The sequence below is a fragment of the Plasmodium falciparum genome (genome assembly GCF_000002765.6).
Source record: "Plasmodium falciparum 3D7 genome assembly, chromosome: 10".
Taxonomy (NCBI): Eukaryota; Apicomplexa; class Aconoidasida; order Haemosporida; family Plasmodiidae; genus Plasmodium; species Plasmodium falciparum.
The window spans coordinates 495,001-522,500 of record NC_037281.1 but is presented as its reverse complement, the minus strand read 5'-3'; the positions used below and the strand labels follow the sequence as shown (position 1 = coordinate 522,500).

The following is a 27,500-nucleotide window of genomic DNA, read 5'->3' as shown; positions in this document are numbered from 1 at the left end:
AAGAATATTTATATAACAGTCGAAATGTGAGAATGATAAGAAAAATAAATAATTAAATAAATAAATAAATAAAATAAAATAAAGTAAAATGAAAAGTTTTTTCTGACATTTACATGAACTCCTAAAGAAAACCAAAAAAAAAAAAAAAAAATATATATATATATATATATACATATATTTTGAAACTATATATAACTAGTGCAAAGACAATATTTTAAATTTTATTTCTCATTACTTACATTTTTCTAATGAATAAAGAAAATATTGAAAAACTAATAAATATAATAAATTTATTAGATAAGATATCTGAGAATAAACGAGATAAAAATAATTATGGTGAACATAATGTAAATAAATTTCTTTCAAGTGAACTATCAAAGACTTTAGATAGTTTAGAATATAGAAAGTCCCTATTCCCATTATGTGATGAAAAGGAAAAAGTAAATTCAAATGTAAATAAAATAATTAGTAATTTCAAAACAACAAAAAGTTTTTTCTACTTTAATAAGTCCTCCTCACTAAATATGGGTGAAGATATGGATGAAAATATGGATGAAAATATGGGTGAAAATATGGATGAAAATATGGGTGAAAATATGGATGAAAATATGGGTGAAAATATGGATGAAAATATGGGTGAAAATATAGATAAAAATATAGATAAAAATATAGATACAAATATGGATGAAAACATATATTCAAATAAACATTTAAGAAAAAACATATATTTACTCTCATCAAATGTAAAAAGTTCCCATATAAAAAAAGATAATAAAAATATAATGAAGTATACAAATAATGTTAATATAAACGATAATGATATTTATTTGAATACAAATCAAAAAAATGTTAAATATAATTATTTAAATGTAATACAACTTAATGAAAAAAAATACAAAAGAGAAAACAGTTTTTCATCTTCAAGTACAATATTTTCATTTATCAAACTAAAGACAGATAATGTAATAGAACAGAGAAATACTTCTAATGTATTAAGAAATTATTTTAGTGATACAGAACTTTTATCATACAATAATAATCATAAAAGTAAATATAATTTGTTAAAAATGTTAAAGAGAGATGAATTGAAAAAATATGAACAAGAAAAATTTAAGGTCCAAAATAAAGGAAGACAGAATCAAGTTGAAAAAGAAGAATTAATGGAAGAATTAGAAGGTATGTATTAATATAAATAGCTTCATGTATATAAGAATATATATATATATATATATATATATATATATATATAAAGAAAAAAAAGGAGAAATTCCCACATGCATCTTTATAATAATAATGGTACTTAATTCTGATTTTTTCTTATCATATAGATGGATGCATTGATAATAATACCACAGGACTGTTACTAGAAAAAATCATAGAACACTTGAATATTAATTTGAAGCATATCTTAAATAATTATAAAAAGGAGGTAACAATAATTATATATATATATATATATATATTTTTTTTTTTTTTTTTTTTTTTTTTTTTTTTTTTTTTTTGAGGTTCTTATATTATTCATATAATTTAATTTTTCTTTTTTTTTCTATTTATAAAGATAAATAAATTATGTAAACTTAACGACACCTTAAGTGGAAAATTGGAGAATGCCCTAGAAAATAACGATGAACAAGTAAAAAAAAAAAAAAAGTAAAAATAACTAAATAAAATATGATTATATGTGAAAATATGAGAACATACTTTTGGATTATAAAGAATATATATTCTTTTTTGGAATATATTAATCAATTGATTTTTAATTTTTGAAGGCTCAAGAAATACGAGATTTAAATAAAAAAATACATATAATAAAAGAACAAAAAACAGAAATGAATAAAATTATTGAAGATTATGAATTTCAGACTGTGAATAGAAAGGTATATATATTATTAAAAAAAAAAAAAAAAGAAAAAAAATGAAAAGGAAATGAAAAAGTAAAAGAAAAAGTAAAAGTAAAAGAAAAAGTAAAAGTAAAAGAAAAAGAAAAAGTAAAAGATGAAAAAAAAATATATTATAAATAAATAATATAAATGAAAAATGCTCACCAATCTTTACATATTATATTCATTTTTTCACGCAAGAAATTAGAAAATTCACAACAAAATTACATAAAAGAAAGAGATAAATTGGATGACGAAATAAAATATTTGAAAAACGAACTGAATATGATGAAATCTACAAACCTTAAAATAAAGGAAGAAAAATTACTTTTGAAGGATAAATTTAAGAAATATAAGGGAAAATATCACAACCAAAAGGAAAAAGTATGTAAACAAATAATATATTTATATCAATTTGGATAAATATTACCTTAATATTATTATTTTATTATTATTTTTATTTTCTTGATTTTTTTTTTCATCTTTTCTAGTTACAAAATGCAAATGAATTAATTTTAGAATTAAAACTAGCCCAAAATGAACAAATAACGGAGAAAAACTTAAACATCATAAATGTATAAAAATTAAAGAAAACTTTTTAATAGAACGACATTTTGTTTTATATCATGAACGAATGTCTTACATATATTAAAATGTTTTTTGATTGGATTCAAATGAATAAAATACATTCATACGTACAAAAAAAAAAAAAAAAAAATATATATATATATATATATATATTTTTTTTATAGAATGAATATTCCAAACAAAGGGACATATTTCCATATGAAAAAAAAAGAAAAATTATTATCAACAGGTAAATAATAATATAATAATTCATTAATAAAAACATAAAAAAGTTTAATAATTAAAGAATTCTAAGTATTGTTCCTTTTTTTTTTTTTTTTTTTTTTTTTATAGATTTAGGAGCGACACCATAATGGATAATTTTGAAAGGATGAAAAAAAAATTATTTGAAAGTAACGAAAGGTGTTATATTTTATCTAAGACTAATTTGCAACTATTCAAGGGTATAAGGAATAGAAAGAAAAAAATATATACGATGAATAGAGAGATGTCTAATCTTAAGCACATTTTATTAAAGGGAAAAGAAGGAATGAGTAGATGTACATTATTGGATTTGAAGGTAATGCACAAATTAAAAATAGAAAAAAGAAAATAATGAAAATAATATTATTATGTTTTGATAATATTAAATTTTTTTTATATATTTATTTTATCTTGTTTTTTTTATATTGAATAGGAAAATACAGCAGGACTCGGAACCTCCAATAGTAATGTTTCATATAATGGTCTATGTAAACGTTGCTGTAAATTAAAAGATGAAAATGATACTATATCAGAAAAATCGTATAACAATAAAATATGTAATAATATAATTGATGAAAAAATGTTATATGAAAATTCTAGTAATTTTGATCTCATTTTAAATAGAAAAAATAATGAGTATAATTTATTAAAGGATAGATATGATGTACTATACAAGAAATACATAAAATTATTAACAACGTATTCTTGTAAGAATGAAGATTTTACTTTTATAAAAACAAAAACACAAGAAGAAATGATTCCTAAGAAGGATGTGTTTCATTCTTTTTATGTTAAGAATACGAAAAATAATATAGAAAAATGTCATTCTAAGGATAACAAATTAATAAGTTATATAAAGGCAAAGGTGGTAAACAAAAAAGATATATGCAAAAAGAAGTTTAAGCATTATACAGGTAAAATACAAAATTGACTCAAATAATATAATTATATATATAGTAATCACATACATTTATATTTATATTAATATATTTTAAATCTGTAGAATCCAATAATTATAGAGATTTGGAATTTTATATATCTAATCAAATATTAAATAAATTAGATATGAAAGATATTCTTAACATACGATATGTTTATTCTTATGGAAATAAAAATGGTAGTTCAGTATAATCTCATAAATATATACACATAAATAAATAAATAAATATATATATATATATATATATATATATATATATATAATATATTTTTTTCTCAGTAGGTAAAATATTATGTCATAACACTTAAAATTCATTGGACAATAATACGTGTATATATTTAAATATTTATATATATATATATATATTTATATATTGCTATATTTTAGTGAGTAATAAATTTTATCATGTTTCCCTTTACATAAAAACAAAAATACATATAAGAAAAAAAAAAAAAAAGAAACAAATAAATAAATACTTGAAGAATAATATCAATTTGTTTAATATTATTATTATTTATTATTATTAATTCATTTAAGTGCTAAAATATTTAAAGGTTGAAATTTTACAACACTTCATGGATATATTCAAATTAGCCTTATCTTTATAGCATAATAAATTATAAAAGGAATAAATATATTTATATACATATACTTTATTTATATATAATATTGAGTTTGTACATATATATATGAAGATATTCAAGGGCAAATATTTTGTTTCAAGGATAATATAAAGGATTATATATGTATAATTATATTTTTTGTAACGTTTATAAATATATTTTTTTATATGTTTATTTATTAATTTTTCAATTTTTCCCTTATGTTTCATGTTTTGATTTTATTAATTTGTTTTTATTTGTTGATTAGATTATTTTCACAAATAAACAAATAAATAAATATATATATATATATATATATGTATATATATATATTACATATTCATCTTTTTAAAATTAATTTTTTTTTTGGTGTTCTTATTTGATTATATTAAATTGTGATATAGTAACCTTTATGTTTTAACCGAATTTTATAAGAACATAATTATTAAAAATAAATTCATATATATATATATATATATATATATATATATATATATACATACATATATATGTATGTATATTGTTTTATTTATATGCTTTTATTATATATATTACTTAAAAAATATATTAGAAATAATTCTTTTAGAGGTGTTTAATAGGAACATAAAAAATTTGAGGAAGGAGAAGAAAATAAATAAGAATGAAAATATATAGGAAAAAGAGTACTTTTTTATTAATTTTTGAAATATTTATATTTTTTTGTTACATTCTTCAAAATGAATTTGTTAAAGGTTCTTATGAAAGCAAAGGATATCCCTTAATTCATCTAATGAATAATAATGAGTATACAGGTTCTGCAAATAATTTTATTAAGAATAATTTGATAAATTTATTATATATATATAAAGATGTAAAATTTGATGAGGAGAAGACATTAGGAATAGATTCTTTTTTAGATATCGAGGATGATACAAAAATTGAAAGATTAATTAAAGAAAAGATGTTATACATTAATAAATATATAAACAGTCGTCAGATGATAAAATATTCAGGATTTATATATTTATATGAAATAATTGAAAAAAAGAATTTTTATTTTTTATTACATTTTCTTATGACAAATAATAATAATGGTTTAATTATTATATTACCAGAGGATATGTATATAAATGTAGACGAATATTATCGTATAAATAAAATAAACAAATTGAATGATCAAAACAAAAAAAATAAAGTGGTTAGTCAAGATTTATTAGAAAAACGAATAATGTTTGTTCAATCCCTTATATTAAATATGAAATTACAACAATCCATTTATTTTATAAAAAATAATAAAGATATAGAAAAAATATATGAAAATTATCAAAGTAAATTTGCATATTTTGATTTAACAAGAAATGTTAGTATTAGTCCAATATCTAAAATACAAAATGTGTATAAAATGAATTCAAAAAGTTTATATTATTTCCTTAATAAAAATAATAATATACATATTAATACTATATTTAATAAACAACAAGATAACCAAACATTTCTTTTAACTAAACAAAAAACAATAATTATTTGTGCTGATTTTAATGTTTTTAATATCTTTAGTGATTTACCTTCAAATACTACATTTACGAATTCTAATCTTATTACTATACAAAATTTAATTAAACTTTTTTATGATGTATATAATAAAGAGCAAGTAAACTATAATATTTTATTTTTTTTTACAAATTATTATTATGGAATTCAAGATTTTCTAAATTCCATAAATGTTATATTTAAGGAAAATATCGAATTTGTTATATGTCTAGATAATTTAAATAATTCAGATTTTTATATATATGAATCTAATAAAACCCAACCACAAAATGTACAAGCATTTTATCGAATCTTAAATAATATAGTTAAAGGTAGTATAAAAAAAAATGTTCAAATGGTAAATGAAAAAATTAAAATTCATAGTAAACATTTACCAAGTCTTCATGAATATTTTGTATTAAATAAAATTAATAGCTTTTCTTTATCTTCAAGCAAAAAAAATAATAACATGATATTTTTAAATAAATTTCCTATGTTACAACCTAAATTAAATATTCAAAATGTAAAGAATAATATTGCCATTATTTTTAAGTCTTTATATTTATATATGACACAGAAAAAAACTGACCAAAAAGAAAATACACAACAAGAGCAATCAATAGAAAAAAACGAAAAAGAAAAAAGTATGTTAACATATATAAATAAGAATATGAGCTCAAATGATGATATGAATACTATAGATTATAATCTTAATAAATATAATAAATTTTTTATATATAAAGAAGATACATTAAAATTATTTAATTATTTTAAAACAATTATCAATTCTAATATTACTGATACAAACTTTTTAATCAAAGATTATAAATTGACAACTGATAAAAAACAAAAATTCTTTTATCAAAAATATGCTCATGTAACATTTTCTATGGCAATATCGTATGTTTTCCATTATGTACATCTTTTATTTGTTGTTATATTTTTGGTACTTGTATATATTTGTGTGAATTATTATTTCGTACCCATGTTTTATAAAAACAAAATAAAAGCAGCATAAAGATAAATATATAAATATATATATATATATATATATATATATATGTAATAATTAAAATACATACGAAAATGTATCCATGTTTTATTTTTTATTTTTTTAAATATTATTTATATTATTGTTATTATATAAAGGTGTAGAAAATTAAATTATGATCACAAACATGTAGAACAATCATAGTAATCTATATTTTTGTGTTCATATATTAATTCATTTTTTTTTTTTTTTTTTTCTCTTTTGTTTATTTATTTATTAATTTTTTTTTTTTTTTTTTAAAGAAAGGTTTGTATTTGTTCCTACAACCTTTCCCCACATTTATCTTATCAAATTTGTCCCTTTTTTTATTTCAAATATATATATATATATATATATATATATATATATAACTATTATACCTTTATTTTTTAAAAAATTTACAAATTTTCAATCACATATTAACAAACATTAGGTTTCTTCATATTCTTTTTTATTTAAAAATTAACAAAAATTATATAAATATTTCATTTATTTATTTATTTATTTTTTTTATTAAAAATAAAACGTAATATATAATTATCTGTATATAAGAAATGAAAAAGACAAAAATTAAAAAAAAAAAATTAATATATATATATATATATATAGATATACTTATATAATATTATTAAATGATAAATTAATAGTGTGGTTATTAATAAATATACATATAATACGTTATAAATAGAAGATTAAAACTAAATTAAATATATATTAAAGAAATGAAATGTTTTTTTTATTAAAAAAAAATATTTGGTACAAAAAAATTAAATTAAAAAATGTAGATAAAATTATAATTCAAAAATATATATATATATGTCTGTATAAATAATAAAAAGATAATGCACAGCATTTATATTAGATGATTGATTTTTATAAGCTCATTTAAAGCATAATATATAAATAATAAAAAAAAAATAAAATGAATAATTACATATAAATTGAAAAATATTAAATATTTTAACTTGAAAAAATTAAGATTTTTATTAAAGACAAAATAAAATATACATAAATATATGAATACAAAGATATAAATATTATGTTAATACATAAAAAATAAAATAAAATAAATATACATATATATATATATATATATATATATATATATATATATATATATATAGGAACAAATATCTAAAAACTTATATATTATATATATTGGTCTTTTATTTCATTTTCCATTTTAACTTTATTCCTTGTTGGATATGATGAATTATCGTTTTGCACTTTTTATATATAATTAAACAATAACAAAATATGGTCCTTTCGTTTTATTTGTGTCCTTTTAAATATTTACATATTAATAATTTAATATTTAATTATATAAATATATAAATAAATAAATATATATATATATATTTTTGCACACATTTTTTAAGGTACATATTTATATATTTTGTTTCATTGACTTTCAGACCAATAATTTTTTGTCAGGCACTTTTCTGAGAACAATGACTTTCTAAATTTATAGATGAAAATCCATCAACACTTATAATATTTGAAAAATTTGAATTAATGGATGATGTTTGTATTAAACTTTCATTTGTTGGTGTTAGGCATTTATCTTTAATTTTTATTTCAGTTTTTACTTTTATTGTTTTATTTTCTTCTTTTTTATATACATTTATATTTGTATTTGTACTTGTATTTATATTTATATTTGTATTTGCATTTGTATTTGCATTTGTATTTGTATTTGCATTTGCATAGTGCCTTAAGCATATCATTTTTTTTCTTAATGTTTTATAACTTAAATTAAAATTAACATAATTATATTTTTCATGTTTCATAGCATAGTCATCTTCTTCATTTTGTTTTCTTTGTTTACCATATTGTGAATTTCTTTTTTTTGGATCATCTTTACTACTAATAACACTGGCTCTTAACAAAAAATTGTTTTTCCCCTTTACAGTATTATTATCATTATTATTATTTGCAATATTTAATAATCTCCTAGATGATGGATATGGATTATTGGCACCTCTCAAATTCATTTTTTCTATACTTTTTCTTCTTAAAATATCATATTTTTTTTGGACTTTTATAATTTCAAAATATGGGTCACTTATTTCTTGTGTATCATAGGAACAAAAGAAATGTTTCATTCCATAAACCACCTTAATACATTTTATATTAATTTTGCTTAAATCTATGCAAACGTTTTTTATACGTTCATTTGATAAGTCTAATAAATTGTTATTAACAATATTACAATTTAAAATAGCATGTTCTTCATCTTTTTCTTCTTCATGTTTATTTATATCATTATTCGTTGTATTTAGCAATTCATTATTTAAAATATTAGATTTATTCTCTTCCTTATTTATTAAATTACTTTCTACATCTTCTTTTATATTACTATATGATGGAGTATTATTCTTTACATCATTTAAACCGTTATTATTATTAAGTTCTGTTGTTGATTGGATTACATTATTATTAATTGAGCTTTCGCATTTTATTACATTGTTTATATTATTATTTGTATTAGGATCATCGTTCTGTATATTAATATTAAAATGGGTATCAATTTTGTTATTATCCTTGTTACTACAATCCATATTATTATTACTATCGACCATATTATTACTTTCCATTATATTACTACTGTCAATTATATTACTACTGTCCATAATATTACTGCTATTCATAATATTACTACTATCCATAATATTACTACTATCCATAATATTACTACTGTCCATAATATTACTACTGTCCATAATATTACTACTGTCCATAATATTACTGCTATTCATAATATTACTACTATCCATAATATTACTACTGTTCATGATATTACTACTGTTCATGATATTATTAGTATCTATAATATTACTACTATCACCAATAGTATTACTATCAACAACATTGCCATTATTATTTGTGTAACTATATACTGCAAGATTGTTTGTAACTTCTTCTTTTTTCACAGCACTCAATCCTTTCCTTCCTAGTTTCTTAGTAGAGGATCTTCTTCTTCTTATTGTATTTTTCGTACCTGTTAAAGCATCCATTTCTTTTAAACAATACGTACTACCCCGTTTGTCACCTAAAAGCCTTTTCTTTGTACCAAATATACCAGTACTACTTCTTCTTCTTCTTTTTTTTTTTTTATTTCTATCATAATAAAATGATTTCAAATAATTTTTGACATTCATTAAAATTTCTTCTTCTCCTTTTAAGGAATAAAAGAATTTATAATACTTTTTAAAATATTTCATTTTGAAAATATCAAAATTTTCATATTTACAAATAGTATATCTTCCTCTTCTTATAAGTTTAAAAATATTCAATGCACAATATATATTTAAAGTGGTTACTATATATTGTTTTACATTTTCATAATATTTCTCATATTTCTCTTTAACAAAATCTAAAATTTCGGGAACGGTTACTCCTTGATTTAATATATCATCCTTTTCTTCTAATCTTCTACTTATATTAATTTTAGAATTATCATAATGTGAATAAGGATATGATATATTTTCATTTTCACAAGCAGGTGATATTTTTATGGTAATCATTGAGTTATAATTGTTCGTATGATTTTCGTTCGTCTCATTAGATTTAAGAGAAACATTACAATTTTGTTTGATATCAGAAATAGTTTCATCTTCTTTTGAGGCATCTTTAACACCATTGCTGTTTTCTTTATTAACGCTGTTATTATCACAATTACTTTCTTCATTATTTTCTATGTTATTTGGTTTCTTACTATAAAAATAGTAAGCGTAATAGTTATTTCTATTAGATTTATTATTATGAAAGTTTACGTGATAATTAGTATTATTATTAGTAGTATTATAATTATCATCACCTTTAGTTTTATCATTATTTTGATTATCATTAATTTTATTACTATTATTATTATGATTATTATTGTTATATTCTTCTCTCTTAGTATATTTTATTGAATTCATATCCTTTGATATGAATTCATTTTTTTTCTTCTCCTCTGGATTTAAGGTATATATGTTATTATCATTCAAATTAACTTTCAACAAAGCAAACATTGCAATTTTTATTATTTCAAAAATTATATTCTTTTTCATATTCTTTAAAAATAAATATTTTTCTTGTTGATCTTCTACTAATCTAAATTTCGCAGTAGAACCCATATATCTCCACATTGTATTGGTAGTATAATTTAAATATTCACAAATTCTATCGATTTTTATATTATTATTTCTTAAAGGAATATTAGTATTAAACAAATTCATACTCTTTTCTAAATTAAATTTCTTTGTTTTATAACGTCTAATAGGTAAATTCGGAGTACTCACAGTTTTTTCACTCACATAACAATTTTTGTTTATATCACATTCTGTTTTTATTTCTATTTTATTTTCTACATTTTCATTGGAATCAGGTATATTACTATCGGTACGTTCTATTTTTATTAATATATTTTCCTCTTTATTTGTATCATTCACATTTCCATTTATACTATTTATGTCACCCATAGATGACCTTCTCCTTTTTCTTCTTTTCTTCCTACCTCTACCTTTTTTTGTCTTATCATCAACATATTCAAAATCGTAACTACGTGGTTTTCTTATTTTCCTTAAATTATGATAAAGGCTTGTATTATCGTCATTGTTCATTGTATTTTCGTTGTTCATTTTTTATTATTATATTTTATATAATATATTTAATATACTATTCAATATTATTTATTATTTATTCCTTCAATTCTTTGTTGTTGTTCTTCTTTTTTGTTTCCCCAGTTAATTTCTATTTTAACAATAGATTGTCTTATGCGTATATTTTATTTGTATATATATATATATATATATATACTCATACAACAGATAATAAAATCCATTAATATAAATATTTTTTATACAAATATTGTGTTATAAGACGGCTGTGGGAAGATAAAAATATTAGAAAGACATTCATATATGTAAACATATAAACATAATAATATACACACATATATTGATATATATATATATATATTTATGTATATATGTATAACAAAAAAATGAATGTCTAGTACTAATGAATGATATTATATCATATAAAAGAAAGTACCTTCACACATATAAGAATATAATATATATATATATATATATATATATGTGTGAGCATTACATTTTTCAGTATACATATATATTTATATATATCATAATTATCTTTTAAATTCTTAAAATCATTCAAAATTTAATTAAAAGAGTTTTACAACAACACAAAAATGGAAGTAGGAATATATAAATTATATATTTAAAATTGCTACACTTATTTTGTTTCTCTTATGTATATATATGAAATGGCACGGCAAAATGAAAAAAAATAAAAGAAAAGAAAAATTTAAACTGTACTTGTTTTCCAATGAACATAACAAAAAAAAAAATTATAATACTTATAACATATACGTGCATATGTAAATATATATATGTAATTAATATGATAAACGTTTTCATAAAATATATACATATAAATATATATATATATATTAAACAAGTCCTATTTTATTTTATTATATTATATTATATTTTATTCTATTCGTTTTTTTTTTTTTTTTTTTTTTTTTTTTTTTTTTGTCCCATTTTTATTCATTCAAATTAACGTGCACATTATTAGTAAAAACTAAAAGAATTACACAGACAATTTGATTAAATTTAAATATTTACACAAAACGGAAATAAAAAAAAAAAAAAAATTAAACAAATTAATAAAATTCAAAATTAAGTAAAAAAAAAAGAAAAAAAAAAATTATATATATACATATAAATTGTATAATTTATATAATGGAAAATAAATTTGAAAAATGGCAAATTAATACATATATAATTAAATAATTATATATATATATATATATATATATAACATTGAATAATAAATTAAATAAAAAGAATGAAATATGAAAAATAAAAAATAAAACATGAAAATTTATTGATAATATTATATTGAAATATATTTATATTATATATATATATATATATATGTACATTAATACAAAATCCAAAGACATTTAATATACATATAATAAGGAAAAAAAAAGTGTAACAAAAATTTATATATATTAGGTATAAAAAAAAAAATTAAGTAATCTCATATATAATAAATACATTATTCTATTATTTATAATAATACACATATCTTCTGTAGATAATAAAAATATAACTGTAAAATAATTGTTTATAAATTTTATTCTATGAAAATTTCTTTTTTCATATCTTAAAATATAGATGATATCTATATATAATATATTTTTTTAAAAATATAGGAAAATATAAACAACAAGTTTATATATATATATATATATATATATATATATATTTGTATTTATTTATAAGTACATCTATTTCTTATTTTACATATATAACAGTAATATATACTTATGACAATAAAAAATATATATATATATATATATATATATATATATTTATATACATTGTTATCCTTATTTTGACTTTTTTAATGTGTATACTTATATATTATATTATGAATAAAAAGTATAGCTTTTTCTTTTCCTTGTTTTCATATATATATATAATAAATAAAGGGTATTCATACAAATTTTTCTTTTAAAAAGAAAAGAAGAAAGAAAAAAAAAGAGGTATATATATATATATATATATATATTTATTTAATTGTATATATGTATATTGTTTTTATATGCATAATACTTAAAAAGTATGGTATAAATAGAAATGATATAATTTTTCTCAACATATTCATAATATATAAAATGCAAGGAAAAGAAAAATATTATATTTTTCTTATATGATAAAATAATATAAAATAAAAACAATATATTAAGTACATAGGAAATTAATGTTAATGTTATAAATATATATATATATTATATATATGTAATAACAATGCACTCATATTTTGTTGAGAGCAAAGAATAAAATTTATTACAAATGCTTTTAAACCATGAGAGGAAAAATATGAAAACGCATATATAATAATATATATATATTTATATTTATGAATGAATTTATGAAGGACTTTTTATAAGCTCATATTTCATATTTAGAAAAAAAAAAAAAAAAAAAAAAAAAAAATATCATATATATTTTCCCTTTTTTCCTTTATATAATCATATAAAATTTTGTTTTTATGTTTTTTTTTCATTTTTCATATTGAACTTACATATTTTTTATTTTTGTAAACAGAGCTGTATATTTAAGTTTTCATATATATATAAAAAGATAAAGGCCCCAAAAATGAATCTAACATATTTACATTTAAAATCCTTGTAAAATATATATATAATTATAAATGTTATAATTATATTTATATATATTAAAAAATATATAGTATTATTTGATATACTATGACACATGCAAATAAAACATTATATATAAAAATATATAAGAAACATTTTGAGAAATGAAAAAATGAATACCTTATATATATGAATTATAATATATTATATATATTACCTATTATTTTTTTATTTTTTTTTTTTAAATAAAGGTTTTTTTTATTCTTAATGATATTTAAATATATAATGATTTTGTAAAGGGTTTCGTATTTTAAGAAAAAGTATAATTTATATCCATAAATTAATATATATATATATATATATATATATATATTTAATGTTATATATACGGTTTCGTATTATTTTGTATAAGAATATATAACTTTATAGAAAATGAAATAAACGTTTATTGCACAGTTTTTCCTTTTCTTTTATATATTTTTTAGTTATTGTATATATGATAAATACAAAGTAGGTTTTTCTATTTTATCGTATGGAAAAAAATAGGACTATTTAAAAATGATAATCCATTATAGACTTGCAAAAAAAAATTTCTTTTAAATATATCAAGACAACGACAATGTAAGTTACAATTTATGGATGTATGTCATAGACATTTAGTTAACATATATATATATTATTATATAAATTATTACATAATATATTAAATATTAATGTGTTATATTTGTGTTTTTAATTTTCATTGTATTTAAGAGAAAACTTTTTTTGTAAATCTTATATAATATATATTATTTCCCTTTATAAATATATTACATACAAATAAAACGAAAAAGAAAAATGCATATATATAAACACATATATGTATATATATATATATATTTATTTATTTATATATTTATATATTTAATTATAAATATTCTTGGAAATTCTATGTAAATTTTTTATAATATTTATAATGATAACAAAAAATCTGTCCATTTGAATATTAAATATACTTCTTTATTTAAAATAGGAAGAAATGTTTATATAAAAAAAAAAAAAAAAAATTATTTTATTATATGTACGTATTTCTTCTCATTTTTTAATAAATTATATATTTTATATACAAATATTCCATATATACAAGTGGTCCCATTATAAATAATTAAGTTTCCTTTTTTATAAATTTATAAAAACTATATTATATTTCACATATTACAAAAAAAAAAAAAGAAAAAGAAGCAATAACACGTCCAATTATGATAAAAAAAATTTTGATAAATGAATATTTAAACTTTTTTAATAAAATAAAAAGTAAATATCTTTTTAAAAAATACATAAAAAAGGAATGTAATAAAAGAATATATGAATAAAAAAAAAAAAAAAAAAAAAAAAATTTTAAATATATAATTAAAAAGATTGAATTTATGTATTTTTATATTAACTTCATAAAAGGCTCTTGAAATATAACTGTGTTTTATTAGGTTAAAAAAAAATTATATATGGGCAAAATGTTGTAGGCTTATTTTACATATATATATTATATATATATATAATATATATTATTTATTTAAATATATATATTTTTAGCTATTATTATATTTAATTTTTTTTTTAAGGGATCCCTTGTTTTTAATTTTTTTTATTTATAAAATCATTAATTATAAATAAATAAATATATATATATATATATATATATATATATATATATTAATATATTTATATATATTATTAATTAATAAATATATTTATTTTATTTTTTGTTAGTAAAATAAATTTTGTATTTGTAATAGATTATAAGGTCTCCACATATAAAAAAATAAATATATAATAAAAATAAATTAAAAGAAAATAAATATTACTAAAATAATTGACGAATATTATAATACAACATATATATATATATATATATATATAATATGTTTAGGATATTTTTATTTTGTGTGATTTTAAAATTCGTTTAGTTATAAAGAAAAGGATTTTTTTTTAAAATATATAATTGATTATATTTATGAACATATTTAAAATGATTCGTTTCTGAAATGAAATAATAAGAATAGCTCTATATATATATATATATATATATTTATTTATTTATTTATTTATATATTTATTTACATTTTTATATATTCCTTTTTATATTTTTAAAAGATGTCAATTATTAGCAATATAGAAATTGATATGAAATTTTTTGACTTTTACGAAGGAGACAAGAGTGTTTATTTCTGCAAAGAATACGAAGCGTTTTTATGTTTATGTGATGATAACTTATATTCTTTTAAGATAGATGAAGAAAAAAATTCCAAGTATTCAAGTTTATATGACATTTTATACCCAACGTGTATATTAGAATCTTCTGTAGATATAGATGATATAAAAGAGAATTATCAGAAAAAATATTTAAATAAACGTTGTATATCATTATTTAGTTCTATTAGGTATTATTATTATTGCGATAATAATGTATTTTTATCAACAGATGATAATAATATACATCATTATGTACTAGTATATAATAATAATAACATAAAAGGGAATGATACATATGATGATGATATAAAAAATGGTGAAGGAGTAAATAATAATAATAGAGATATTTATTTATATGAAAGAAAAGAAGATATTGAAGGGGGAGGTAATGGAAATGCTTATTCTTATAGTTATAATTGGATTTATTTGGAAAAAAAAAAAATATGGAAATCAGAGAATATTGTTGTATCATGTTTTTATTATAAAGATTACGATGATGATGATTATAAAAAATTAATTGTTGGATATAATAATGGTTTAATAAATGTATATAATATAAATACTTATAAATTGAAAATATCTTATAAAATACATAATACTAGGATTACAAATCTTAAGTTTTATAAGAATTTCATTATAAGTTCTGATGTTACAAAAAATATATATATATATGATATTATAAAAAGAGAGAGGATAATAACATGTGAAGATCATATGGGTGGTATAATTGATCTTCTTTTTTTGGAGGTCCCTAATGGGAAAAATGAAAATAAGGCACAACAAAATGAAGTTAACAAAGATGGTATTATGATTAATGAAGAGGATGATTATATTAGCAATGATGAAAGTAATAATGATAGCGATATTGGTATTATAGATAATAATAATAATAATAATAATAATAATAATGATAAGAATGATAATCATTATAATGATGAAAAAAAAAAGTTACATGAGAAGAATGAAGAAAAATTAATAGGTTTTATAAGTATCGGGAATGATAAAATTATGAATATTTGGGATTTGAATATTCTTAATTCATATAATGAAGAAGATATGAATAATCTTATTAGTAACAATAACTTGAGTAAAAAAAAAAAAAATAAATCAAACAAATTTAATAAAAATAATAATTTATTGAAATTTAATCCTATAAAACAATTTTACCTAAGTAGTGATATTAATCATGCTATCATTATACCATCCATAATTTTTCAAAATGAAAATAATGATGAAAAAAAAAAAAAAAAAAAAAAATTTATCATTACAGATGAAAATATTAAATGGTTAATATTAACTCATGATAATGATGGAAACCTTCTTTTTTATAATCCGATAAAAGGAGATGTAATATATAAATATAAAGAGAATATAAATACTATTAATCCAAGTAATATAAGTAAATTTTTCTTATTAAAATATTTTCTATATATATTTAGAGAAGATAGCTCTTTGTTAATTTATGATATAAGATACTTTAAATTATTAAAAAATTATATATGTAAATTAGAAGGAATTTTTGAAATCCTATTTTTTAATACTAATTCTGAACAACTAACATGTGATCAAAAATATTCTATACATAACAAGCATGCAGATGAAGATGACGAAGAAGAAGAAGAAGATATGTTATATAAGACATCAAATGATGAAAAGAAGAAAGAAAAAAAATGTGTAATTTTATTAGGTGATAATATTATAAGAATATTAAGATTTAAAAATAATTTAATAAGTCAAAGGTTATTAATAGGTCATGAAGATATTGTATCATGTATAAAATTAAATGAAAAAAATCTACTATTATTTAGTGCTTCGAATGACAAAAATATATTTATATGGAGTTTGAGAAATTATTATTGTTTATATATACTAAAAGATAATTTATATCCAATTAATGCAATAGATGTTAATATAAAGCATTTTCCATCCATAACATTAGTGAGTGTATGTGAAGATAGTAGTTTGAGATTATGGAAATGTACAATCGATGAGGAGAAATTAAAGAAAAATAAAAGTCATAATAAAAAAAGGAAACTTGAAGATATTTTTGATAATAAGGAATCTATTCAAAGTACATTGACAATATATCCTCACAAGGTTCTTATTAATGACATCGCTATATCTCCCAATTGTAAAGTAAGAAATAATATAAATTAAAATATAATATATGTATATATTGATATATATATATATATTATATTATATATATTTTTTTTTATTATTTTTTTGTAGCTTGTTGCCACATGCAGTAAGGACAAAACTGTAAAAATTTTTGAAACACAAAATTTAAAGCTCATTCATATTTTAGAAGGTCATAAAAAATCTGTTCAGAATGTGTACTTTTCCAAGAATGATAATATCCTATACAGTAACTCATACGAATGTGTACGAATATGGAGTCTTAACAATTTTGAATGTTTGAAAAGTATACAAAGTTTGGATTTCAACATTACTAGAGTATTAATATTAAATGATAGTTGTATGATAAATGGATATAGTAATGGTAATATAAGTATAATAAATATAAAGAATTGTGAAAAGTTACTAACAACAAATTATCATAAAGATAAAATATTTTGTCTACAAAGTTATGAAGATGAAAATAAAAATAATAATATTATATCTGCTTCAATAAATGGAGAACTTATATTTTTTAAAGACATTAGTGATAAAATAATTACAGAACATGTTTTTGAAAAAAGAAAGAACATTTTTTATGAAAACTGTTTAGAAAATTTGTTAAAGGAAAAAAAAATAAATGAGTCTTTATTAATTTGTTTAAAGTTAGATAAAAAATTTAAATTTAAAACTATTGTAGAGAACTATTTAAATTATTATACTTTCTCAATATTAAATATATTGAAAAAATATCAACATGAATATGGTATTAAGCAGCTCATAAATAAGGATAAACAAATAAATAATAATGATATAATTAAGAAAGAACAGAATTTTAGTCAAATGAAAAATCTAAATAATAATACATTAATAGAATCATCTATGGATACTCAGACATCTATTAATATTAATGAAGCAAATCAAAATATTGTTAATAACACAGGAGATTATAATAATATGGATAATAATAATTTTTATAATATATTTGAAAATTCCGATTTCTTAGAAAGTTACATATTTAAAGAATTATCATATATGCAAAAAAAAGGTTTATCTGAAGAAGCCATGGATGATCAAAATGTGAAGGAGACCGAAATAAATAAAAGTACTAATGCGGATAATAAAAAGGATGAAAAAAATGATCCATCAGTTAAACATACAAACAATAATGATAGCAATGATAGTAATGATAATGATTATAATTCAAAGGAAGATGATAATTTTGTTTTGTTTTTAAAAAAAATGAAAAAAAAAAGTGAACATTCTTATTTCTTATATTTAAATAAACTTATGGAATTTATTACATTTTTTGTGGTTAATCATAGATGTGCTTACATATCCAATTTCCTTTTAAATAGTATAATTAAATATATCGATCATGAAGATATTTGCAAAATTAATAACTATCAATATTTTTTTGAGGTATATAATAGTTATATACCACGTCATAAAAACAGGTATGTGAAATCTTTGCAAAAATCCAAATGTTTTGAGCTTATTAATATTAATTACTACAAGGGAGACATAAAAATGATGAGTTGACAATTTTGATATTAACCGTGATCAATTGAAAATATATACATAGAAAGTTATAAATGAATAAATTAATGAATATATATATATATATATATATTTATGTTGTTTTGTTTTGTTTTGTTTTGTTTTGTGTTTTTATTTATTATTATTTTTATTTTTTGTTTGTTATTTAAAGAAGCATTATTTTTGAAATAATTCTTTTTTTATAATTTTTTATTTTAAAATTGAGCATATTAACATATATTCAACATGAGTTAAAAAAAATACAAAAAAAAAAATGTTATTAATTTCTACAAAAAAAAAATGTTATTAATTTCTACAAAAAAAAAAAAAATAAAGGGGAGAGGGGATTTTATAATATATATATATATATATATATATATATATATATATATATTTATTTATTTATTTATTTATATTATATATTGAATATTTTTAAAAAAAACTTATGAGATAATTTTATAATAGTATTAGTGACTATATATGAAAATTTAAAGACACCCTTAGTTACAACATAACTAATACAACCAAGTGTAAACATAACAGGCATTCCTACACAACAACAGAAATATAATAAGACTAATGATCTTTCTAATTCTTGTCTAAGTTTTTTAATAGTATTAGTAAAACATGATTTATCACATAGAAAAAATTCTCGATTATCTATATAGATATTACTTAAATCTATATTATCAAATTGAAATAATTCTTCTATTATGGTTATGATATCTTTACTATTTTTATCTTTAAAATTAAAATTTTTTCTTAAGGGCAAAATATTTAAAAATTCTTCACAATTTGAAGAATTATCATTTTCAATAACACCACTTAATTGATCCATATGTTTTAATGCATTATTTCGAGGTTTAGAATTAAGATCATTAAAATTATATTTTTTTATTTTTGTTGTTTTTTTTTTCTTTCTTTTTTCACGAGATTCAATAGAAATGTTCTCTAAAGGATTTACACTTATGTTATTATATTCCATGGAATATGAACTATTTAATCGGTTAGAATTATTATCATTATCATCATCATCATTATTATTATAATTATTATGATGGTGATTATGTTCATATATTTCTCTAGATAGTTCATTTAATGGTCTATTATGTATTGAAGAAGGATTTTGATTTTGTAAAAAATTGATATTTGTACTATTCCTTGATACGTTGTTTGTTGGTATATGGTGTTCTATATACACATTCTCTTTATTAAGCAAACTATTAGTATGATTAGAAGAGGTAGTAGTTGTAGTATCAATTGATACAGATGGACAAAGAATGTGATCTAATGAATGTTGTAAATTCTTTAGAATATTTATTTTTCTTGATATATAATTATTATTGCTGTTATTATTTGTAGGATGATGCTTTATATTATTTAGATAATTAAGACGATTAAAATTTGTATTCATTAATAAATTATAATAAAAAGAATAATAAGTAAAAGAAAAACGCATATTTAATTGATACTTTTCTTTTAAGGTAAGCATAAAAATTCTATTTTTGAAATAAAATAAGTTTGAACAACTGGAACAGCTTATTAATCTATGCTCACATGATTGTTCATGGGATTTTATTTTACTTTTCTTATCATAATATTCACAACCTAATATATAATTCTTACATCTTTTATATTCACATATATTTATATGTGTTTTGTAATCCTTAATTTTTATTTTCTCATTACATAAATGACATTTAATTCTTATTTCTTCATATTCCTTCTTTTGTTTTCCTAAAGGAGGGTGTAAACAGATATATATATATATATATATATATATATATATATATATACATACAACATAGTATATTTTAGTTACAAAATAAATTTATAACAGTTAGAGATATGCATAAAATTTTTATTCATTCATATTATAATCATCATACCTGTTATTTTTTTTAAATTATTATGTTTAATTATTTGCTTGCATATTGGACAATTCCTTTTATGAAGTAGAGAATAATACATACATTTATAACAACTACATAAGAAAAAAAGTGAAAGCAGAACATGTTTTTAACAGAGAAAAGTTAAGAAGAATGAAGTAAGATATGAATTAATATAGCACATATATTTATATATTGATATATAATATATATTTTTGTTACTAACCATATGTGGTTGCATAATGTTATCACTGGTGTATCACATAAGTCTAAGCAGACTGAACAAATAAAATCTGTGAAAACAAAATTGTTCAAAATGAATTAGTTATTTTTTTAAATTGTTTATTATATATATATATATATATGTACACATTTCATTTGACAAAAAAATATGTAATATAAAAGAATATGTGTATGCATAATGGTTTCATTTTTTTTTTTCCTTTTATTATTTTGTACTTTCATAAATTTCTTCTTTCTCTAAACAATTTGATCTTAAGAATGGAGAACATATATGAAATAGCGATAATATACTCATATTTATTATTTTACAAAATATTCAAATAATAATAAATAAATTCTTATATATATTTGGAATATTATTGGAGAGTACAACATATATAAATATATATATATATATATATATATATATTATAATAGTTATATTTCATATGATATTACAATAACAAAACATTTTAGATGGAAATTATTAAAAAAAACGAAAAAAAAAAAATTAAAAAAAAAACAAAAAAACGAAAAAATTAATAAATATACAAATAAACAAATATACATAAAAATGAATACGTTTCTTTAAATATTTATTTTTATAAAATGGATTTTATTTTAATTTTCATTATATGCATACATAAAATACACATTTATTAAAAATTGTGATTTTAAAAAAATCTTTTTTTTTTTAAATGTGGAACAGTAAATAATATATTCATCTTATTTTCCTGCACATATATATATATATATATATATATATATATTTATATTTATATTTATATATATTATATAGGTATAATCTTATATATATATTTTTACTTTATTTTTTTTTTAATATGGATGAAAAATTAAATACATGTATTTTATATACTATTCTTATAATATATATATATATATATATATAGCATATACATTATTTTTATAAATATGTAAACAAATATATTTTCATATAATATATTAAAAGGACTCAAAAAAAAAAAAAAAAAAAATAAATGAATAAAAAATAATTAAATATGTATATTGTAATTATTTAACTTTCTATTTATAATATATATTGTTTTATTCAATTATATTATTATTTTATTATTTTTATAATATTACATATTATATATATATTTTTTTTTAGAGTTTTATATATAGCATATATGCAAAAAAAAAAAAAAAAAAAAAAAATTATAATATACATATTATTTATATTAGATTATATTCTTGATATTTTTTTTTTTTTTTTTTTATAGAAAAAAAAATTATATAGTTGGAAACTATTTAATTTTCTATTTTCACCAATGATTTTTTTTTTTTTTTTTTTTTCAAATTCTCTACTTATATATGTAATATGTATACATATATAATATATATATATATATATATATATATATATATCTAATTATATATACTAACATATTATGTATATATTATATGATGTTATTATTATTTAATTTCTATAATATTTGTAAAACTCAAAATTTATGTATACTTCTTAAAATATAATAATATATGCAATATCTTTTTAATAATAAGGTTTTGAAGGGTAAGGTATATTATTAAATATATATATAAATATATATATTATATTTATATATAATATATATAATATAATATTATAATATTCATAATATGTCATATATAGCCATAAAATAAATAAATATATTATATATGTATATATGAACATATATATATATATTATTATAGTTATATAAAGGCACTAAAAAATAAAAAAATGAACAAATATATTTTTATATATGTATAAATAATATACAGTATGTATATAACTGTTTATATTTATATATATATATAATACAATATATTTTTTAGATATAAATTATAAAATATAATTATTTTATAAATATTATATATATTATAATATTTGAATATTAATGTATAAATAAAAAATATATATTATAATATAATAATATTATATGTATATTTTATTTAAATTAATTTAAAATTAACATAAAATATATAATTTTTTATTATTCATAAAAATATATATATTTTTCTTTTTTTTTTCTTTTTTTTTTTTTTATTTATATTCATTTATTCATATTTTATATATTATATATTGTATTTACTTGTATATTTTATGATAATTATATATATATATGTACTTTTTTTTTTTTTTTTTTTACAAACCTTATAATAATATAATTATATTACTTGTTCAGACCCTGTTGATTTATATGTTATTATAATTGATTAATGTATGAATTATTATTATATATATATAATTTATAAATATTATATATATATATATATATATTTTTTTTTTTTTTTTTTTCCATGTCATTTTATATAATTCTTAATATGTATGTGTTTGTTTTTAAGCTTATTCATGTTTTATGAAAATATGAAAAAGATATACTTACACCTATAAATATTGATTATGATATAAAATATTATATAAGAATTGTTATATATATATATATATATATATATATATATATATATATTATATATACATGTGATTTTTTTTTATATTATATGTATTAAAAATAATTAGATTATGTAATATAATATTATTTTGTTTTATTTTATTTTATTTTAATTTTTTCTCTTCATTATTTTGAATATATATATATATATATGTTCTATATAAAAATATGAATATATGATGCTTATATAAATAAATAATGAAAAAGGGAAATAAAATAAAAGAATGATTTTTTTAAATTTATATGACATATAATATATACAGAAGAATAAGAGAAGAAAAAAAAAAAAAAAGAAAGAAAAAAAAAAATTAATAAAGAAAAATAAGCACATAGAAATATATGTGTACTAAATGTAATGTTGATATATTTCATTGTAATAAATATATATTATATATATATATTTCCATTTTTATATATTTTACCACATTCATTATAGAAGAAATTAAAAGAAAACAATTTCCGTTTGTTACAGAATAAAAAAAAAAAAAAAATAAATAAAAATAAAAAAAAAAAAATGGTATCATTAAGATTAGATAATAATAGATATATATCATTTAACCAGGATTATGGTTGTTTGTGTATGGCTAATGAGAAAGGTTTCAAGATATACAACACGAACCCTTTTACTCAAACATATAGTAGAGGTAATAATTTGGATGTATAAGTAAATATGTGTAAATATATGGTTAATATATATGTGTATAATTAATATATATATATATATATTTTTTTTTTTTTTTTCAGATTTAACTGATAGAAATAAGAATGGTTTATACTTAGCCGAAATGTTATACCGATGTAATATTTTAGCAATAACAGGTAATAAGAATGATAAGAAAGGGAAATGGGCAAAAAATGTTTTGATAATATGGGATGATAGACAAATGCGGGAAATAGCGAAACTAACATTTTCATCAAATATTATAGGTGTAAGATTGTTAAGAGAAATAATTGTAGTTATATTAGAATATAAATTATGTATATATAGATTAAAAGATATAATATTACTTGAAACATTAAATACTTCAAAAAATGTATCAGGTTTATGTTGTTTATCTAATATTGATAAAAATATTATTATTGCTTATTTATCACCAATAAAAGGAAGAGTAAATATTCATATTTTCGAAATAAATTCAAGTGAAAATATCCATGAAGAATTACCTTATATAAATTTTAAAACAAATTTGAGTATATATGCCCATGATAATTCTATTGGATGTATTAATTTAAGTAATGATGGTAAATTACTTGTTACATCATCAACAAAAGGTACCATAATTAGATTATTTAATACCTTTGATGGTACATTATTAAATGAATTTAGAAGAGGTACTAAAAATGCAAAAATTCTATCCTTAAATATCAGTGAAGATAATAATTGGTTATGCTTAACTTCTAGTAGAAATACAGTTCATGTATTTTCTATATATAAAAAAAAAAGACCTTTAAGAAAGGTGGATATTATATGTAAAGGAAAAAATGTATCCCCACCAGCTTTACTAAATTATGAAAAAGAGTCAAAAAATAAAAAATCTTCTTTAAAATGTTTATTACCTTGTCATCCGTATTTAAATAGTGAATGGAGTTTTGCTTCATATAAATTACCAGGCAAAAAAATTTCATCTATTTGTGCATTTGTTAATGACCAAAATTGTATTATTGTTATCTGCTCAAATGGAATTATTTATAAATTAAGATTTAATGAGCATATCGGAGGTGATATGTTTAAAATATCATCACACAGTTTTGATTAATTTTTAGTAACCCTCACAGAATAATAAGGACCAAAAATTATATTTCATAAATAAAAAAATAAATAAATAAATATATATATATATATATATATATTAAATTAAACTTTTATTTTTTTAATGAACTTTTTAATAATCCACTAAAAGAATTATATATACATATAAATATATATGTATATATATATATATATATATATATATATATATATATATATATTTGAACATCTTATTGAGCCCAAATGTCAAGATGGATGAAAAGAAAATAAGAAAAAAAAAAAAGGAAGGTGTCTTATACAAAAATGTACCAAGTTTTTGATTAATATATATGTAACAAGTTGTTAATGCAGAAAGAAAAAAAAAAAAAAAAAAAATTAAAAAATTAACACAGAAAAAAAATATAAATAAATATATATAAATATATAAATATATTTTTATATATATATATATTCATTTTGTTTTATGTTTGCTTTAAAAGAAAAAAAAATATTGTATGCCATATGATAAATTTACACATGTCATAATCTGAATACATATATATAGAATTAATTACCTTTTCCATATTAAGCTTTATATATTTCCATATTGATTATATTATACATATTTATTTATATATTTTCATTGGAACAATTTTATATCAATATTTCTTCCTTTTTTTTTTTTTTTTTTTTTTGAATTCTAAATAATATATATATATATATATATTATATATGTATGTATATATATATTTATGTACTTACCTACATAATTATCTTTTGAAAAATATATAATATTGCATTTTCTATAGAGAGCGAATAAAAAAAAAAAATAAAAATAATAATGATAAAATAAATATAAATAAATAATATAAAAAATTATTCTTTTTATTATTATTTTATTTTATTATTATTGTTATTATTTTTTTTTCATTTTGTGTTTTTCTTCTTGGCTTATTTTTAAGTTTAATATATATATATATATATATATTTATGCATATTTTAAGGAATATTAATTTCCGCATATATAAATTTTAATTTTTTTTTTTATTTTTATTTACTTTTTTTTTTTTTTTTTTTTTTCCCCTTTCATTTATTTATTCTTTATTTTTTTATTTTTGTTTTTTTTAAAAAGAAAAAAAAGAATAAATGATCTTTTATTATATATATATATATATATATATATATATATATATATATATTAATAATATAAAACATTAATTTTTTTTTGGAACCGAATTCAAAATTATTTTATTATAAAGTGTTTCTATAAAGACATGATTTATTATTATGTCATTTACTGATTGTGCTTTAATATGTTGATATATTGTAAGCATATCATTAATATTATGTTTATCTAA

The 27,500-nt window shown here is 17.5% G+C and overlaps 7 protein-coding genes across 7 annotated transcripts in view; 4 read left to right on the top strand and 3 right to left on the bottom strand.

Annotated features, from left to right (window-relative positions):
* Window positions 1–248: 248 nt before the first annotated feature.
* Window positions 249–3,959, top strand: PF3D7_1013400 (conserved Plasmodium protein, unknown function; the record flags this gene model as incomplete). Its single annotated transcript, XM_024473279.1, has 11 exons — window positions 249–1,176; window positions 1,329–1,429; window positions 1,559–1,633; window positions 1,770–1,877; window positions 2,082–2,264; window positions 2,372–2,455; window positions 2,633–2,697; window positions 2,802–3,027; window positions 3,145–3,625; window positions 3,715–3,828; window positions 3,931–3,959. The coding sequence occupies 11 exons, from the start codon at window positions 249–251 to the stop codon at window positions 3,957–3,959; spliced, it is 2,394 nt and encodes a 797-aa protein (XP_024329090.1).
* A 934-nt stretch (window positions 3,960–4,893) lies between these two features.
* On the top strand, window positions 4,894–6,780 carry PF3D7_1013300 (conserved Plasmodium protein, unknown function; the record flags this gene model as incomplete). Its single annotated transcript, XM_001347379.1, has 1 exon — window positions 4,894–6,780. The coding sequence occupies one exon, from the start codon at window positions 4,894–4,896 to the stop codon at window positions 6,778–6,780; it is 1,887 nt and encodes a 628-aa protein (XP_001347415.1).
* Window positions 6,781–8,222: 1,442 nt separating this feature from the next.
* PF3D7_1013200 (conserved Plasmodium protein, unknown function) lies at window positions 8,223–11,417 on the bottom strand (the record flags this gene model as incomplete). The annotated part of the gene is made up of 1 exon (XM_001347378.1): window positions 8,223–11,417. The coding sequence occupies one exon, from the start codon at window positions 11,415–11,417 to the stop codon at window positions 8,223–8,225; it is 3,195 nt and encodes a 1,064-aa protein (XP_001347414.1).
* Window positions 11,418–16,108: 4,691 nt separating this feature from the next.
* On the top strand, window positions 16,109–19,867 carry PF3D7_1013100 (U3 small nucleolar RNA-associated protein 13, putative; the record flags this gene model as incomplete). Its single annotated transcript, XM_001347377.1, has 2 exons — window positions 16,109–18,343; window positions 18,440–19,867. 2 exons carry the CDS (start codon window positions 16,109–16,111, stop codon window positions 19,865–19,867), a joined length of 3,663 nt encoding a protein of 1,220 aa, XP_001347413.1.
* A 412-nt stretch (window positions 19,868–20,279) lies between these two features.
* PF3D7_1013000 (zinc finger protein, putative) lies at window positions 20,280–22,291 on the bottom strand (the record flags this gene model as incomplete). The annotated part of the gene is made up of 4 exons (XM_001347376.2): window positions 20,280–21,601; window positions 21,754–21,848; window positions 21,980–22,046; window positions 22,213–22,291. The coding sequence occupies 4 exons, from the start codon at window positions 22,289–22,291 to the stop codon at window positions 20,280–20,282; spliced, it is 1,563 nt and encodes a 520-aa protein (XP_001347412.2).
* Window positions 22,292–24,927: 2,636 nt separating this feature from the next.
* PF3D7_1012900 (autophagy-related protein 18) lies at window positions 24,928–26,170 on the top strand (the record flags this gene model as incomplete). The annotated part of the gene is made up of 2 exons (XM_001347375.1): window positions 24,928–25,057; window positions 25,158–26,170. The coding sequence occupies 2 exons, from the start codon at window positions 24,928–24,930 to the stop codon at window positions 26,168–26,170; spliced, it is 1,143 nt and encodes a 380-aa protein (XP_001347411.1).
* A 1,186-nt stretch (window positions 26,171–27,356) lies between these two features.
* PF3D7_1012800 (conserved Plasmodium protein, unknown function) overlaps window positions 27,357–27,500 on the bottom strand; it is a gene marked incomplete at both ends in the record, with an annotated part of 2,595 nt that continues 2,451 nt past the window's right edge. Inside the window, one exon of the mRNA XM_001347374.1 lies at window positions 27,357–27,500. This exon is cut by the window's right edge and continues 2,451 nt beyond it. Within this exon, the coding sequence (XP_001347410.1) occupies window positions 27,357–27,500 (144 nt within the window).